The 16954-nt window shown below is 43.5% G+C and overlaps 1 protein-coding gene across 4 annotated transcripts in view; it reads left to right on the top strand.

The window, feature by feature from the left end:
* The window catches only part of tfg (trafficking from ER to golgi regulator), a 183255-nt gene that overhangs the window by 111852 nt on the left and 54449 nt on the right, over positions 1 to 16954 (top strand). For all 4 annotated transcript variants that reach the window (XM_086006980.1, XM_086006979.1, XM_086006977.1 and 1 more), the window contains one exon: positions 10048 to 10188. In XM_086006980.1, the coding sequence (XP_085863106.1) occupies positions 10048 to 10188 (141 nt within the window). The remainder of the gene's footprint in view (positions 1 to 10047; positions 10189 to 16954) is intronic.

Below are 16954 nucleotides of genomic sequence, written 5' to 3'. Positions count from 1 at the left end.
GTCAGTGTCGTCAGAGCCATTGCAATTTCCCTGTCTGAGGGGTAAATACGCAGTTTTAACTTACTGACAGCCCGCTCACTAACGAAACTGTCAGAGCTGCATGAGTCGATTAGTGCGCTCAAAATGTGTCCATTTACCAAAACCTTCGTGGCTGCACGGGACAGACTTTGGGGAAAAACAGCTGTGATGGGAGGAGGAGCAGTTTTACCCTTGACAGCTGTAACCTTAGTAGTGGCTCTTGGGGGAGGAGCAGTTTTATGGATAGTAGCTGCAAAACTAATAGGAGCTCTCGACCGGTATACCTTAGAAAAGTGGCCTTTCTTACTAACGGAGGCTCTTGAGTGGCATACCTTAGAAAAGTGACCTTTCTTGCTGCAATGATTGAAGGTTGCGCTACGAGCAGGACAAAATTTCCTATAATGGAACGCACCTCCACAGAAGAAACACTTCCTTCCAGTTTGCCAAGATGCTGCTAGGGCGGGGTCGTCATCAGTGAAGGCTTCTAGGGTAGGGTTGTCATCTGCTAGGTTAGAGTCATCATCAGTGAGGACTTCCGCCCGAGACCTATCGAAGGAATCATTAAAAGTGATCGCAGCAGCCCATGCACGAGGTAAAGGATAGGTATCTGCATTCCTCTTTGCTAAGTCCAGGGAACATGCCTGGTCATAGGCAGCCTGTAACTCGAGGGTTTTATTCTCCAACAGATGCTGGCGTATGAAGGGAGACGCAATCCCATTAATAAAGGAATCACGAATTAACTCCTGCTGGTACTGCTCAGCTGTGACCGCTTTAAAATTACAATCCTTGCTGAGCCTGCGAAGTTTCTGAAGGAATTCATCAAGTGATTCCCCGGGTTGTTGTCGAGTTGTGGCCAGTAGATGCCGAGCAAAAATTTTGTTTGGGGCCTTAACATATAGTCGCTGTAATATCAGGATAGCGGAGTCATAGTCTACACAGTCTTCGATATAGTCAAACACATGAGGAGATACATAATTGGCAAGTATCTCTAATTTATCAGGAACATTCTCACCACACACCCTGAGGAAGTTGCTGAAGGTACGATACCAGTGTTTCCATACCTTAGCAGTTGTAGGTGAATTCGGGTCCAGGTCAAGACAGGCGGGTCTGAGTAGTTTGTCCATGATGGATTGATTACTATGCCGGAGTTCCCTTCTGCAGCTGAAGTCGTAGCTGGCTGTTCCCGAAATCACTCAGAGCATGGAGTCGACATCAAGTTGATTAAATTGACGTAATAAAACTCCCTACACACTTGGTTTGAGTATAAAGCAAGGCTTTAATCAACTTGTTTCAAAACATGGAGGTCTAGTTGTACTTCACTAGTTCCTGTTTTACAAAATGGGCCCACGCCCGAGTATTTATACTACTTGGACGGTGCCGCCAGCTGGCCGTCCAGTGTTATTTCATGAGTCGTTTCTTCATGATGATGAGATTTATAACATTACACTCCTATGGAGGGCCTTGGGATGTTTCAGGCGCTATATAATTGCAAGTTGTTTTTGTTGTCGAACAGCAGAAAATCATATCTGTCAAATTTCAGCCCTCACAGAGACAAATGGTAATGGACAAAGATGAATCTCCAGGACCTGGTGGTTTCCACCACAGGGTATTAAAAGAAGTAGGTGAGGAAATTGTAGATGCTCTAGTCGTGATCTTCTGAAACTTTCTTGATTCAGGAATTGTCCCCTTGGATTGGAAAATTGCCAGCGACACTCCATTATTTAAGAAGGACAGGAGGGATTAACTAGGAAATTATAGGCCTTTTAGACTTAACGTCTGTTGTGGGAAAGCTACTAGAATCTGTTATTGGGGACAGAGTGACTGAGCACTTGAACAAATATGAATGATCAGCGAGAGCCAGCATGGATTTGTAAAGGGTAAAATTTGTCTGTTGAACCTAGTTGAATTTTTTGAGGAGTTAGTTAAAGTGGTAGATAAGGGAGTGTCTCTGGATGTTGTTTATATGGACTTCTAGAAGGCATTCGATAAGGTTCCACACCAGCGACTGTTAACAAAAACGAGAGCGTGTGGAATTGGAGGTAACCAATTGACATGGGTTCACGCAAAGGTAGTGGAAATCTGGAACGCTTGCCCTAAAATGCTGTTGAGGCTAGATTAATTGACAATTTCAAAACTGAGATTGATAGATTTTTGTTAGAAAAGGGTATTAAGGGTTGCGGAACCAAGGCGGGTAAATGGAGTTAAGATACAGATCAGCCATGATCTAACGGAATGGCAGAACAGGCTCGAGGGGCTGAATGGCCTACTCCTGTTCCTAAATCCCATGGGTTTCAAGGGTAGCACAACCTGGGTGTTTTTAAAAACATCAACAGGAATGGCTCGAGCGCATGTACCTACATTTTTGTTAGGGTCTCCCATTTTCATTACAAAGTATATTATTGAAAATAATTTACAGTAATATGATGTGATTTCTTTTTGTTTCTTTCCTCTTCCCATTCCAACCAACTAAGGCAGGGTGAAACTTGAAATCCATGTAGTTTGAATTGGAGCTTATGATTCAGAATTTGCTGAGGATCTGCTCTCTAACGTCAGCAGCAACATCTTTCAGTGCTTAATATTACAAGGCCATTTAACGGTTTAGGGATGAGGAGCTTTAGGCTTAGAAGTTGAAATTCAGAAAACCTCAGCAAAGCCACTAGTCTGTTAATATTATTGGAAGTTTAAAAAATGCACAGTACACATAGCAAAATACTGCGGATGCTGGAAATCTGAAATAACAGAAAATGATGCTGCCTGACCTGCTGAGTGTTTCCAGCATTTTCTGTTGTTACTACAATTTGTAAACAGTCTTATTTTTAAAAAAATCTTAAGTGTGCAAGCGGAGTTTTGTGATCAGAATATATTCGTAAACCCAGCGGTTTTAATCACATTTGAGCTTTTTGTAGACCAGTAATCACATACTGCATGCTGAGTTTATTTACAGGAAAAATGCATACAAGGTGTTCCAAATCAGTTAAACGTGACAAAGTCGTGTTTTAGGCTGAGACATTTTTTTGTTACATGCTCCCCATATGCACTTATCGGACAAGACATGCAAAGGAAAGCAGGTTTCATAAAACAAAAACAGAAATCGTGAAATGCTTTCATAGATCATTCATTTCGCGCATTGGACTGATTCACTTTTAGTAGAGGACTAATAAATTAGGGCTGCTAGGGGAAAAGAGAAGACGAGACAAGTGGAACAAAAGCATGGAAACAAGTATCTGAAGTTTTTCTGGACTTTTTTTTAATGTTCCTGCTTCAACTCTCCATTTATTTGGTAATCTGAATCGTAAATTTTGTGGTACTTGTTCTTTTTTGGAGAGTTGTGCTTGGTGTCTCTCAAAGCACAGATGTTGTCCATATTATTTCACAGATTCTTTGCTGAATATCTTTGGCATAAGACCCTTCTCATACATAACCGGGGGAACTCCATGATTGTTTTTAGCTCAATCCATTTGGAATCTCCTGTAACATTCCGATATCACTTAAAATGGTTTTAAAAATTAATTCAAAAGCAAAATACTGCAGATGGTGGAAATCTGAAATAAAAACAGAAAATGCTGGAAACACTCAGCAGGTCAGCCAACATCTGTAGAGAGAGAAACAGAGTTAATGTTTCAGGTCAATGACCTTTCATCCAGTTCTGACGAAGGGTCATTGACCTGAAACGTTAACACTGCTTCTTTCTCTACAGATGCTGTCTGACCTGCTGAGTATTTCCAGTATTTTCTGTTTTTATATTAAAAATTAATTTACCATTTACTGTAGTATTTAAAAGAAATACAAATTTAATATATTGCTTTTTCCCTCTTGCAATCTGGATTAGTGCAGCGAGGTAATTTCTGCAATGTTCTGCCCAGTAAATATTGAAAATTCGGTTTAATAGTGGTATTTTCTTTGTTGCAAAAAAAAAGGACTTGCATTTATATAGCGCCTTTCACAACCTCCGGATGTCCCAAAGTGCTTTACAGCCAATGAAGACCTTTTGAAGTGTAGTCACTGTTGTAGGAAACGCGGCAGCCAATTTGTGCACAGCAAGCTCCCACAAACAGCAATGTGATAATGACCAGATAATGTGTTTTAGTGATGTTGGTTGAGAGATAAATATTGGCCAGGACACCCCTGCTCTTCTTTGAAATAGTGCCATGGGATCTTTTGCATCCACCCGAGAGAGCAGACGGAGCCTCGGTTTAACGTCACATTCGAAAGACGGCACCTCTGACAATTCAGTACTCCCTCAGTACTGCCCTGGAGTGTTGGCCAAGATTTTTGTACTCGAGTTGCTGGGGTGGGACAGAACCCACAACCATCGGACTCGGAGGCGAGAGTGCAACTCACTGAGCCATGGCTGACACTTCGAAAGTCAATTTCGAAAGAGACAGTAATTCTCATGCTGCTGTTTGTACACCTTGTACATGGTCAACCTAGCGGCAAGCACAGCCAAGGCCAGAAGAGGCCCAAACAGGCAACTCTTTTACATATAATTTTTTTTTTTTAATGTTTGTTTAGTTTCCATGTGGAGCCAGGAGGAGCACGACTGTTCCTCCGAGCCCTGCGAGAAAAATTTAGGCTTCCACCGCCCCAGGTTTCCTCCACCTCTCTCCTTTCCCCCCCTCCCCCCCCAACCGATCGTGAGACCCCCCTCAAACCCCCTCCCCACAACTTACCTGACCTTTGGACAGAGGTGGCGGCCTCCTGCTGCCCAACATTGCGCTCCTGCCTGCCGGCCAGCTGCTGCTTCCTGATGATATTGGGAGGGCGGCTGACTGGGGGCATGCAGATGTGACCTGGGAGTTGAAATTTCCTCGGCCTTATACTGCCGAGGTCAGGACAGTTTGCCGCCCACTTCAGCCCTCACCTCCCCAATTCCTACACCAAGTTAAAATCTGAGCTATGAAGTGTTTTATAATTTACCTGTGTATAGAAAACTGATGCGCGATACTTATGTTGTCGTAGATGCCGCTAACTTTTAGCCTGGTCAAGGAACGCATGTATTTTGAAATTTGTGGCAAAGTCCCAGAATCTATTTTTCCGGCTGGGAAAGGATGGTATGAAGGTTGGTCACTGTAGAAAGAGGGCAAGAGAAAAAATACATTTTAGGATTGTAGAGAAATTGAGTTCGGGGGAATATAAATGAAATTAAAACCAGATGTAACCCTGATCTTTTACCAATTTAGCATGAACTTTGGTTTCGCACAAATGATTTCTATACTCTATATTGGCATGTACAGCATAATTAGTACATTTGTTTTGATATCTCTTGACATGTGAACACTAATGAAGATCAGCTATGATGTGCTTTCCCCCCCCCCCCCCCCCCCCCCGGCAAAGTGATTGAATATCTGATCATTTAGTGTACACCTCACACATGAACATTTGCCATTTAAGGAGAGGTACTGGAGAGTTACTGACATCATGGAACTGTACTCCAGTGAAACACACAAAACGGCGGGGGGGGACTGGAAGAGGAAAAATATAATCAATTCACAATGATAATTTTCTGCAGTCCTCCCGGGCAAAGAAAGTTTAACATCCTTTTGTCTGACTTTTTCTTGACTTAAATTTTGTTTGCAGTTACTGAGTATGATGGCTCAAGGGATCCGAGATAACATCAGTGAAGGTATAATTGTTAGCCCAACAGCGCTTCAGCTGTGTATGAATACAAACTGAAAAATTGCAGATGCTGGAACTCTGAAATAATAACTAAACATTCCGGAAACAGCAGGACAGGCAGCATCTGTGGAAAGAACATTGGGATTCAGTTCGCACACAAAACACTCATTCCTCTATTCTCTCCACAGATGCTGCCTGACCTACTGAGGGTTTCCAACATTTTCTGTTTTTGCTTCAGCTGTGTATGTTGTGTTCTGTTGTTTTTTCATCAGTACCTACTGTTTTCTTTTACTTCCTTCAACCTTCTGCTGATGGTGGCATGGTTTAAAAAAAAAAATTATTTGCATTCCTGGCTGAATTTTTTTTAATTCAACACTGGGAGGAATGTTGGTGCTAGAGAAGGACTTGATTCTACTTTTATTAATGGGTGTCTAGATGTACAGTAGAGTTCCCTGTACGCCATCCTAACCTCGAGCAACCTACAGTGCGCCAGCTTCATTTATTTTCCTTATTTCCCATACTAAGCCTTGTTATGACCGTTCTGAATGAGATTACCGAATATTGGATAGTTGTCTGCTGTGACTTTCTTGTTGAAGAGCTCTGGTACATTTAGAACAATGGAGGGAAATACATGATGACGGTCATCAAGTAGGACAAGGGGAGAAAAAAAAGAAGGAAATTAAACTTTGAATTTGGGAATTAAGATGTAATTTGCTATACATACGTTTGGCATCTTGAATTGTAGAGTTGCCAAAGAGACACGACAAATTGAAAGCCATTCAGAAAAATGGCTCCACCTTAGTACAGCCAGGGCTGTAAGGAGTGTGTGAAAACACCCACGCTGAAAATGCCATAAATACTTCTGAATAATGCCAGGACAGCAATGCTGATGGTGTCAAGTTCTCAGCTTCAAAAGCTTATGAGGCGGTGCTCCTGATTTTCCAATGATTAATTTTAGTCAGAAAATTGGGACACTGACCTTAGTGCCTGATTCTCCAGTCACAGTCTCTTTTACAGCAATTGAATGTACAGAGCAACACTTATGATTGAACTTACTTAATTCAATCAGTACAACTTGTCATTGTGTAATAAAATATACATTACAGTTGCTCACATCAGTGGTCTGTCTTGCTTGACGTAAACAAAGTAACTACTAACTACCCTCCTCCATTTCCCTTCTGAGCCTAGCCAAAGCTAGTCCTTGCAGCTTTCTGTTCCTAATAAATCCTTGCTGGATCTGAATATCAGTCTGTTTCTGCCTCTCTTTTTATCTGTCTGTTCACAACTGGAAAGGCTGACCTGCCAGATGAACCCTGGTAACTGGCAAGAGCCCAGGAACAGAGACTTCCCAACACAATGGGTGTGAGGTGTTGACTGAGACATACAATAATTAGGTTATTGGGCAGAGCCTTAAGGTCAACGGCACTTGAGGTCATGACACCTGTCCCATCAACGTGGATTAGATTTAAACCCAAATAAATGGCCCTGCTCTAACCTGGTAAAGAACTAGCTCCATCTAAAGGTTTCAAAAAATAATTTTGACTGTTCCTATTAAAACAACTGAGGAAGTATGCTTTGACTTGCTGTCTTGCTCATAAATATGAGACTGATAAATCTAGAAGCAAGCTTAGGTTGAAATCAAGATTTGCTAAATACATTTAATTCCTAATTTTGGTCTGCTGGGAGCAAAGATAAATTTGAGTGACCTCTTATGCTTTCAACATCAGTACTGCTTTATGGATGTTCTGAAAAATTGAACTTGTATTGGACAAAATGAGTAGTGCCCATTTTGCCGACTGTATTATCCTGGGTAATGGTGGTAAAATTAATCGTCAGAATAGTTGATGAACCACTCACCTTATGCTGTCTCAGTAATGTGGTTACCCTATAGATTTACAAAATAGAAGTTTGTTTACACTCCTGCCCATTTTAAATGTATTGGTGACTCTGAAGTCAGAGTCAAAAAGCTGCACTAACCAGCTTGAGCTCCGTGAATCGTTTCCATGTTGCACAGTTAGAATGTCAGCCATCTATTGGGCAGTTGAACATGTGGCAGTAGCTGGCTATGCCAAATCTTAAGTAAGGTATACAAATTTCCCCCATTTGCCAGGCTTTGGAGCGGTAGTGATGAAGCCAGAAATGTTTAAAACCATCTTCAGAATTGTTCGACATGTTTGTCCCCTTGGGATTGACTCTTGTGTTCCTGCGAGGTGAAGAATGTCTGTTAACTCTTTTCTTTACAACGCCCATATGTTTTCATCAATGACGATGACAGATTGTAGGTAAATTGTCAGAGAATGTGGTATGGCAACAATCTATTTAAAGATAAAAAATAAACATCGCTATATCAATTGGGTTTTTCTTTGGGCAGATAGATTTTAAATATTAACTAATTTCAAAAGTTAATTTGCATTCCAATGCCATAAACATCATTTGGGAAAAATCTTCAATTGCATGTGAATAAGGGGTTGAAGCTTCAATGTATACCAAATCTTCAAATGTTTTGGACCGCTGTAAGTTTTTTCTAACTTCAAGGGGGTTCGATGATTACTTTGTGCAAAGTTATGCTCTTCTCATTTGTGGGATTTCTAGTGTCTGTTTATCATGGTTCACCATCAGATTTTGCAGATGGAGCTAAAGCAGTATAAAATTAACCACAGTAACTTGCAGTACTGTAAACAACTGGAATTGCTAGCATCAACACTGATAAAGCAAGCAGCATATTTAATATGTGCGTATCTAATGAGACTTGGCTGTGGAAAATCATTTTGATTTTTCACCTGCATTCATTTGATTTGGTTCTGAGGTAATCAGTTTGCATTGCATGTGAACAAATGCATACTTTTGTGCTTAAAAAGATCATTCGAACCATATCCATGTGGCGAGCCGCTCAAAAGAATAGCGTGATGTCGATACATTTAGAACATAACTTTATTTATAGGTCTGTACAAAGAAATAGCAGTTTAAATGAAGTTGTTGAGGAACCTACTTGCATTGTTTAAAGACTGCAGTATTTTGAATGTCCCGTCCAATAGATTTAATATTTGTTAGTTTTGGATTGGAGCCTTGATGGCTTATGGAATGGGATTCAGCCTGTTTAGACGCATCTGTTTTAGACCAAATAACTGTCAGAATACTGTATATAGAGCGTAGAAATTGAATGCTGTAGAACTGTAAAGCCAGAAAGATGCTGTTAGCATACTGAATATGTTGCACAGCTGGTAATATATCACGTGGAAGGCCCCTATAATAGCAATAAGGGTGATTAAAAACCCAACCTTTCATTTGGTCTTATTTAAAATATTCCCTGGAATGGAATGATGCACTGCATGACTTTTTCCTTTCATAACAATGTGAGTTTAATTTAAATGATTGCATGTATGTGTCTCTGTGTTTAATCCAAAGTTATTGTTAAGTATCCTGGTTCTCTTAATGCCACAGTGTTGGATACAGTGATTTAAATCACCCTTATGATTATCAACAGTGTTCCCTCTAATGAGTTGTTCATTCGTGTGTTTTGATCATGAAATATTCTGTAAATTTAAATAGAAACTACGTTCAGCAGCAACATATATTACGAAAGATCATAAAATTATTGTAAGAGTGCTATTTAAATAAATCAAATGCATTCAAAGGAAACCATACATTTTGAAGGAAGTTTAAGTCTGAATATCTACTTGTGAAATTTGTATTCGTGTTAAAAGCTGATTTTAAATATTTTAATAGTGAAGGGCTTGCATTTTACTCTGCAATGATATCGGGATTTCAATAAAGTGTAAAGGTGGATGTGTGAAATTTTCATACAATATTCACTGATCAGTTACAAAAACCTTTCGAATCTTGGCGTTTGTCTCCAGAGAGCATATTGAGCTGTGTAACCCTAGGATAAAGTACTGTTGATTATAGGTCTGTCAGTGGTGGAAGACATTTTATGTAATGAATTAAGTTAACAGCACAAGAAGCATGGGCACAGTGTTAAAATGTATTGGCTTAAATAAATCTTCTTTAGTGTATCGGTACGACTAGGCTAAATAAGCCGAGGGACAACACTCTGCCACCTTTTTTCCCCAAAGACACTTCCACCACCCCACCCCCACCCTTATTTTCCTCACTTCAGAAGATGACTATGACCTTTGTGACTTCTGTTTGAATAGATGGATGCAAGAAGAGGGGTCGAGGGGATATAGGAACAGGGTAGGTAAATGTGATCGCAACTATTTGTTTGCGTGGAGGACAAATGGCAACTCATACTGGTTGGGCCCAATAACATGCTTCCATGTTGTAACTTCGATGTATTTCTGATGTGGATACTGTTTTACAGAATTTGGGAGGGAGACTTTGCAATATAAATTCTGCCTTTACTGCTGATTACTATATTTTTTTACTTAGTATAATTTATCTATTGTATTTCAGGCCCTCCGAGTGCACCAGTAGATGAACGATCAGGAACACCTGACAGTATTGCCTCTTCCTCATCTGCAGCTCATCAGCCTGGTGCTCAGCAGCATCAGCAATCCTACACAGCAGTTCAGCCTCAAGCTGGCCAGATGGAAGGTAAAGAGACCATTGCCTTGCTAACAAACCTCAATTAATACCAGAGTCAGGTGAAATGATCCTAAGCGAATTGTGTTCGACATTACTTGATTGAGTTTTTTGATGAGGTAACAGAAGGTGGATGAGGGTAGTGCAGTTGATGTTCTGTATATGAACTTTCAGAAGGCGTTTGATAAAGTACCACATATTAGGCTTGTTAGCAAAATTGAAGCCCATGGGCGTAGCAGCACGGATACAAAATTGGCTAAGGGATAGAAAACATGGAGTTGTGACGAATGGCTGTTTCTCAGACTGGAGGGAGGTAAACAGTGGTGCTCCCCAAGGTTCAGTACTAGGACCGCTGCTGTTCTTGATATACATTAATGACTGGGACTTGGGGGGTACAGGTCACAATGTCGAAATTTGCCGCTGAGACGAAACTTGGAAGTATAGTAAACAGTGAAGAAGATAGTAATAGACTTCAAGACGACATAGACAGGCTAGTGGAATGGGCAGACACATACCACATGAAAATCAACAGAGAAGTGTGAGGTGATACATTTTGGTTGGAAGAATGAGGAGAGACCATACATACTAAATAGTACAATTTTAAAGGGGGTGCAAGAATAGAGAGACCTGGGGGTGCTTGTGCACAAATCTTTGAAGGTGGCAGGATAGGTTAGTAAAGCAGTTAATAAAGCATATGAGATCCTGGGCTTTATAAATAGAGCCACAGAGTACAAAAGCCAGGAAGTTATGCTAAACCTATATAAAACACTATTTCAGCCCCAGCTGGAGTATTGTGTCCAATTCTGGGCACCACACTTTCAGAAGGATGTGAAGACTTTGAAGAGGGTACAGAAGAGATTTACTACAGTGGTTCTAGTGATGAGGGATTACAGTTTCGTGGATAGACTGGAGAAGCTGGGGTTGTTCTCCTAAGAGGAAATTTGATAGAGGTGTTTAAAATCATGAAGGATTTAGATAGAGTAAATAAAGAGAAACTGTTTCCAATCACTGAAGGGTTGATAACAAGCAGGCACAGATAAGGTGATTGGCGACATGACGAAGAACTCTTTTATGCAACGAGCGGTTAGGATTTGGAATGCACTGCCTGATAGGGTGGTGGAAACAGATTCAATAGCAGCCTTCAAAAGGGAATTGGATAAATACTTGAAGGAGAAAAAATTGCAAGGATATGGGGAAAGGGGAATGGGATGAACTGGTTTGCTCTTCGAAAGTGCTGGCTCAGACTCGATGGGCCGAATGGCCTCCTTCTGTGCTGTACTGTTCTTTGATTCTATGATTCTAAGCATGGTTGAAAAGGCAGGTTTTGTGGTGACCCTTAAAAGATCAGGAGGAAAGTAACAAGATGATGGAGTTCAAAGAATAGGGTCAAGTTGGCTGAAGGCTGTGCTTAAGCAGAGAATGTTAAGGATATACAGGAGGCCAGAATTATTTGACTGAGTGTGGCATCAAGGAACCCTAGTAAAATTGAAGTTAATGGAATTCGGGGAAATCTTCACTGGCTGGAGTCATACCTAGCACAAAGGAAGATGGTTGTGGTTGTTGGAGGCCATTCATCTCAGCCCCAGGACATCGCTGCAGGAGTTCCTCAGGGCAGTGTCCTAGGCCCAACCATCTTCAGCGGCATCATCAATGACCTTCCCTCCAGCATAGGGTCAGAAGTGGGGATGTTCGCTGATGATTGCGCAGTGTTCAGTTCCATTCGCAACTGCTCAGATATATGAAGCAGTCCATGCCCATCAGCAAGACCTGGACAACATTCAGGCTTGGGCTGGTAAGTGGCAAGTAACATTCGTGCCAGGCAATAACTATCTCCAACAAAAGAGAGTCTAACCACCGCCCCTTGACATTCAATGGCATTACCATTGCCAAATCCCCCACTATCAACATTCTGGGGGTTACCATTGACCAGAAACTTAACTGGACCAGCCACATAAATACTGTGGCTAAAAGAGCAGGTCAGAGGCTGAGTATTCTACGGTAAGTGTCTAACCTCCTGACTCCCCAAAGCCTTTCCACCATCTACGAGGCACAAGTCAGGAGTTTGATGGAATATTCTCCACTTGCCTGGATGAGTGCAGCTCCAACAACACTTGAAGCTCGACACCATCTAGGACAAAGTAGCCAGCCTGAGTGGCACCCCAGCCGCCACCTTAAACATTCACTCTCTCCACCGCCGGCAAACTGTGGTGCAGTGTGCACCGTCTAAAAGATGCACTGCAGCAACTTCGACAGCATCTCCCAAAACTGTGACCTCTACCACATAGCAGGCCAAAGGCAGCAGGCCTATGGGAATACCAACACCTCCAAGTTCCCCTCAAAGTCCCACACCATCCTGACTTGGAAATATATCGCTGTTCCTTCATCGTCGCTGGATCAAAATCCTGGAACTCCCTCCCTAACAACACTGTGGGAGTACCTTCACCACACGGACTGCAGTGATTCAAGAAGGTGGATCACCACCACCTTCTTGAGGACAACTAGGGATGGGTAATAAATGCTGGCCTTGCCAGCGACGCCCACATCCCATGAACGAATAAATAAAATAAAAAATCAGAGGGCTGAAAAGCAAGGGTTGGCATGTAGGGCTGGAGGAGGTAAAGTGGGGTTAGATCATGGATTGATTTGTAAATAAGGATGAGGATTTTGAATTCAATTTGTTGGGAAAGGGAGTCGGTGGAGGTCAGCAAGAGTGAGAGTAATGGTCAAACAAAAGTTAGTGCAGGACAGTATATGAGCACTGGAGGTTTGGACTGATTTTAGTTTGTATTTGGTGGGAGGGCATTGTAAAAGGTATAGTGGTAAAACTGGAAAGGAGGGAGTCAGAAAAGTAAGATATTGTAATAAAAGGGTGAGCAAAGAGGTATGACATAAAGGCATAAGTGCGATATTGCAGAGGTGGAATTATATAGTCTTCGTGATGGATAGGATATAGGGTTTGAAGCTCAACTCTAGAACAGAAATCACACGACGGCTTTGCAGCATGTGGTTCAGTCTCAGTGAGCAGACAGCGAGCAGGATGACTGGGGATGGAATTGGGCAAAGCTACAGAGTTTTGGTGGGCGCCAACGTACAGGAAAGTTTGGTTTATCCGGAGGTTATATGTCCGGAATACTCGATCTAAAGGCAAAAATCAGGAGCCGTTTTCGATATTTTCTTTAGTTCTCGTTGCTTTTTTTTTCCCCAGTCAAGCACGGCAAGGTCTGTAGCTATAGTAACAGCTTCAGCTACAGACGCTTGCAGCTGCAGCCGATTGTTTTGAAGCTGTTGCTAAGCAACAGGGTTTGTTGATTCACACGGAGCTTCTCAGTTCTGTATGTTTAAACATTAACTCTGGTATGTCCGGCACTTTTGATGTTACGGCACCAGCTCGGTCCCGTCAGTGCCGGATATCAGAAAGTTTCCTGTAGATAGATTTGGTCTTCCTAATGTTCACTTGGAGGAAATTCTGACTCCTTGGTGACTTGATGTCCGGCAAACAGTTTGGCAAGATAAAGGTAGTCACTGGATGTGGATTTAGGGTGGTGGTGGACATGTAGAGCTGGGTGTTGTCAGTATAAATATAGGAAATTACTTCATACCTATGAGTAATGCCATCGAGGAGCGACATCTAATTAAGGGAAAGGGGTGATCAAGGATGAAATCTTGGGGTATCCAGAGGTGACTGTGGGAGAGCAGAAGGAGAAACCATTGCTGGAGATACACTGGCTGCATTGGGGAAATTAGGAGTGGAACCATGCGAGGACTGTCCCTCGACATGAACCACAGAGAGGTGATGGAAGAAGATGGAGCGTCAAATCACATCACACGTCACTAGAGAGATCAAGGAAGGATAATTCATCATGGTCACAATTACAAGGCTTTCGGTGACTTTGACCAGGGCACTCTTAATGCATTGGGCAAGGGGAATGCAGAGTGAAGGGTTTCAAACACAGAATTGTGAGAGAGTTGCGCATGGAGTTTGGTAGTGACAATAAATTCAGGGACCTTGGAGAAAAAAGCGAGTTTAACAATGGGGTGGTAGTTTTTGAGGAGGAATGCTGATGTTGGCAGTTTTAAAGGAGAGGGCATTAGAGTAAGGAAAAATGGATAAGTGGCCAGGAGCTAGATGAATAGGGGCCAGAGGGAGCAGGGGGTAGTTTTCGGAGATGAAGAACTTGGAGATGGGGAGACGCTATGTTGCAATATTCAGTATATTGCAGTTGTTCTGAAGGACCATGAGTACAGTCCCCACCACTTAAAGTGCCGCTTATATTGGCCAAAACACGATAACCATTAGCCATTTGCAGTAATGTCAATTTTAAAGTTGCCAGTTAGGTCTTAAGTGCTCCATTTACTTTGGACAGAAACAGCCATGCTTACTCATCTGTGATACTGTAAGAGTGAAGTACACATGAAAAACTGACGCATTGTGGTGGAGCCACCAGGGGGACTCTGATCTAATGTACATAATTATCTTTAACAAATTATTAGCTACAGAATGAATCTGTATCTTTGTTCATATCATTGCATGTACATAGCACGGTCCCTTTAAGAATGAGACCAAAAGCGATGACGTCATCACGTTGATCACGTGATCCTCCAGCGGCGGGAAAACGTGATGACATCATGACGTCAGGCTGGGGAGCCGCCCTAGCCAGTCCTCGTGGAGCCAGCAAAGAGTACAGACCTGTAATGTAGTTCTCCTGTGTTTTCGTGTTAAACACTGTTGATTAGTATTAAACATCGTTTGTTTGATAGACTGACTCGACCTCAGTCCTTTAGTTAGGAATCTAGCCATTCCTACAGTGGTGACCCCGAATTTTCGTGAACAATACTCGCGGAAGAAGCGAAACGAAACATGGAAGCGAACTCCGTGGCTTTGAAGCTCCCACAGTTTTGGGAACAACAGGCAGCCTCCTGGTTCGTCCAAGCAGAAGCACAATTCGAACTCCGAAACATCGTTGCGGATCAGACCCGTTACCTTTACGTGGTCTCCGCACTCGACAGCTCCACGGCCTCACGAATCATCAGCCTGCTCAAAAACTCCCCGGTTGACAGCAAGTATAATACTCTTAAAGCGCGGTTAATACAGGTCTTTGGGCTCATGAAGGCGGAGCGTGCCCGCCGGCTACTCGCTTTGCCCGGGCTTGGCGATTCCAAGCCATCTGAGTTAATGAGCCAGATGCTCACGCTCCTTGGCTCAGAACCACAATGTTTCCTTTTTCGGGAGTTATTCCTGAGTCAACTACCCGAGCAGGTTCAGGCTGCCCTCGCCAGATCAGAAGCCACAGATTGTGCAGCACTTGCTGCAGAAGCAGATACGGTTTATGCGGTCACGCAGCAATCCTGCGCCTCCACGAGGCGCCCCTCTCCCGCGAACGCCGCCTCGACGCCTCCATCCCCCGGCTTGTGCTTTTACCACGCCTGTTTTGGCGCGAACGCCAGAGGCTGCCGCCCTCCCTGCAGTTTCGCGCCTAAACAAAAAAACCAACATCAACACCAGCAGCAACTCCAGAAAAGGAGGACCGAGTCTGACGGACGTTCCGCGGCCGCGATGGCGATTGGAAATTCTGGGAAGCTCCTCTATATTACAGATTCCCTCTCGGGCCGGCGCTTTTTATGCGACACCGGGGCGCAGTGTAGCATCCTTCCTGCCTCAGCACTCGATATTCAGTCTGGGAGGCATGGCCTCTCCCTCGAGGCAGCTAATGGCGGGGCCATTCGTACTTTTGGCAAACGACGGGTCCAGGTGTGCTTCGGCGGGCAACGGTTTCAGTGGGAATTTATTACAGCCAAGGTTTCGCAAGCCATCCTCGGCGCGGATTTCTTATGCGCCAACAGCCTCTTGGTGGCTGTAAGAAATCGTCGATTGGTCAACGCGGCCACCTTCCACTCCATCCCTTGCTTCCGCAGTTCCGCAACGTCGCACACTGTCTCCTGCGCGTTGTCCTCGCCGGACGAGTTCACTCGCCTATTAGGTGAATTCCCGGAGCTGACCAAGCCTACTTTCTCCTCCTCGGCCACTAAGCATGGTGTCGAACACCACATTACTACGACTGGCTCTCCGGTTTACACGCGAGCTTGGCGCCTGGAACCCGGCAAGCTCGCGGCTGCGAAGGCAGAGTTTGCCACGATGGAACGGCTGGGGATTATTCACCAGTCAAATAGTCCCTGGTCCTCGCCTCTCCACATCGTCCCGAAGCCCGGCGGTGGATGGCGGCCATGCGGGGACTACCGACGCCTTAATGACGCCACTACTCCCGATCAGTACCCGATCCCGCATATACAGGATTTCTCCGCCCATTTGGCAGGAAACTCAATCTTCTCCAAGGTCGACCTCGTCCGTGGCTACCACCAAGTTCCCGTACACCCGCAGGACGTCCAGAAAACGGCTGTCATCACTCCCTTTGGACTGTTCAAGTTTCTACGGATGCCATTTGGGCTCAAGAACGCTGCACAGGCTTTTCAATGACTAATGGACTCGGTCCTGCGGGATCTTCCGTTTTTATTTGTCTACGTTGATGACATCCTGATAGCCAGCTCTACCAAAGAGGAACACATCTGCCATCTCCGCACCCTCTTTCGGCGCCTCAGCCAACATGGCCTCATAATCAACTCGGCCAAGTGTCAGTTCGGCCTAGAACAGATTGACTTCTTGGGCCACTGCATTACTTCGGAGGGCGCAATTCCGCTGCAGTCAAAGGTCGAAGCAATTACGGCATTCCCAAGGCCGCAGTCCACCAAGGCTCTTCAAGAATTCCTGGGCATGGTGAATTTC

This window comes from Somniosus microcephalus, chromosome 14 (assembly GCF_052327205.1).
Source record: "Somniosus microcephalus isolate GS21.2 chromosome 14, FLI_Smic_1.0, whole genome shotgun sequence".
In the NCBI taxonomy this organism is placed as follows: Eukaryota; Metazoa; Chordata; class Chondrichthyes; order Squaliformes; family Somniosidae; genus Somniosus; species Somniosus microcephalus.
This window is presented reverse-complemented; position numbering and strand designations above follow the sequence as displayed.